Source organism: Penaeus monodon, chromosome 34, assembly GCF_015228065.2.
Source record: "Penaeus monodon isolate SGIC_2016 chromosome 34, NSTDA_Pmon_1, whole genome shotgun sequence".
In the NCBI taxonomy this organism is placed as follows: domain Eukaryota; kingdom Metazoa; phylum Arthropoda; class Malacostraca; order Decapoda; family Penaeidae; genus Penaeus; species Penaeus monodon.
This window is the reverse complement of record NC_051419.1, coordinates 12,156,771-12,158,425: the sequence shown is the minus strand read 5'-3', so window position 1 is coordinate 12,158,425 and position 1,655 is coordinate 12,156,771. Positions and strand designations below refer to the sequence as shown.

Sequence of the window (1,655 nt, the reverse complement as noted above, 5' to 3'; positions counted from 1 at the left end):
CTCAGATTGTCGTTTGTATTACAATTTGTTCCTATTGCAGTTACAGCTCTCATCATTATCATTACCTTAATTACAGAATGACGAAACTTTAGCGTATTGCTACGATGGGAGAAAAAAGAGAACAGTGTTGAACAGAATTTTGAAAATGCTTTTCGAGAACATGTTCATAGTGTTTTTATTCTGCCATCAGCATTGTTAATAATATAGCCATGATTGGATTTGATATTTTATATTGCCATTTCAACTGCATCACCAATATTATCTTGTAATTTGTAGTCATTAACTTTCGATAATTTCCAATCTTCTATTTATCGGTCCAAAAGCTAATTATTTATCTATAAGATCTTGTTTTTCCTTTACTAAACAGTTTTCGTTTCTCATTCACAGTCGAGAGGACGATGAGCTGCTCCGTCTTACACCACGTTGAAGTGTGCGTGAAGGACGAGGCCATTTTAGAACTTCTCACGCATGGTTTCGGATTCAGTCACTGCGCCCGCCGCGTCACCCATCGCGCGTCTCAATGGGTTCTCAAGAGTGGTGGCTGCGTCTTCGTCGTCACTAAAAGACGCGATGGGGAAGAGGTTAACGAGAACGGAAGTAGGAAGATGAATGATACTTATAGGAATGAGGGGGAATGGAAGAAGGGTGAAGAAAAAGGTCATATGAATGATACTGCTGAGGACGGAGAACATTGGACTGTCTTTTGCTGCCGAGATTCGGATTCGCATGCGGTCGACTCCGTATTCAACATTGCTTTGGTGGTTCAGAATGTGGATTCGGTTACAGAAAAAGTCCAGGCGATGGGCGGCCGTATTTTAAGATGCCCCTGTGACCTAAGTGATTCTCAGGGCAAGGTCAGGTATGCCATTGTGACCTCATGCTGCGGCAACATCGTCCACACCTTGATTGACAAGGCTCACTACAATGGGGATTTCCTTCCCGGATTCGAACCAGTGGATCACGCATGTGTAAACGGAGATACAGCTAGCACTGTAAACGGTTATCATGAACATGCACAAGAAAACGGACATTCCCTGCATAATGGCAACAACTCGGATGAACCTACGAGACAGCACAAAATAGAAAATGAAGTCGATGTTTCACAAAACCCAAAACATGAAGTCAAAGTTTCACCTGCTTCGCCGCCATTGTGCACCCACGTTGATCACGTGACTTATGTTTGCAGGGCGGGAGAGTCCCGTCATTTACTAGACTGGTATGAACAATGTTTCGGAATGAAGAGATTCTTCGCCAACGGGTAAGTCATATGAGTCAAATTATGGTTTTAAAGCAACTTTTTTTAAGCTATTAAGATGGATGGGAGGAACTAGAATGTCTTGTAGCTGAATTTTACTTTCAGAGGAGGTTGTGAAATATTGAACTTTTAAAGCGACAGTTTTTGGTACTTTAGACTCTGTGACAAGAAAGTGTCAGTTATAGTACGATTATGTCAGTCTTTGAGGATATTGCTGTAAAATCTCATCATTTTATCTTGATAATTTTTCCGTAAAATACTAATGTTCTTATGATATAAATCTACACAAACATATTTGATTGCTAGTGAAAAATTGTATGCGTACATGTAACTGTAATTTTTTAAAACTTCATATTATGATGTATATGTTCATGCTCTTAGGCCGCTTTCACACCATGAG

General features: G+C 40.2%; 1 protein-coding gene across 1 annotated transcript in view; it reads left to right on the top strand.

Moving 5' to 3' along the window:
- LOC119594588 (4-hydroxyphenylpyruvate dioxygenase-like protein) overlaps positions 1–1,655 on the top strand; it is a 98,210-nt gene that overhangs the window by 91,090 nt on the left and 5,465 nt on the right. Inside the window, exon 2 of the mRNA XM_037943629.1 lies at positions 388–1,258. Coding sequence (XP_037799557.1) covers positions 399–1,258 — 860 coding nt within the window. The 5' untranslated portion in view covers positions 388–398. The remainder of the gene's footprint in view (positions 1–387; positions 1,259–1,655) is intronic.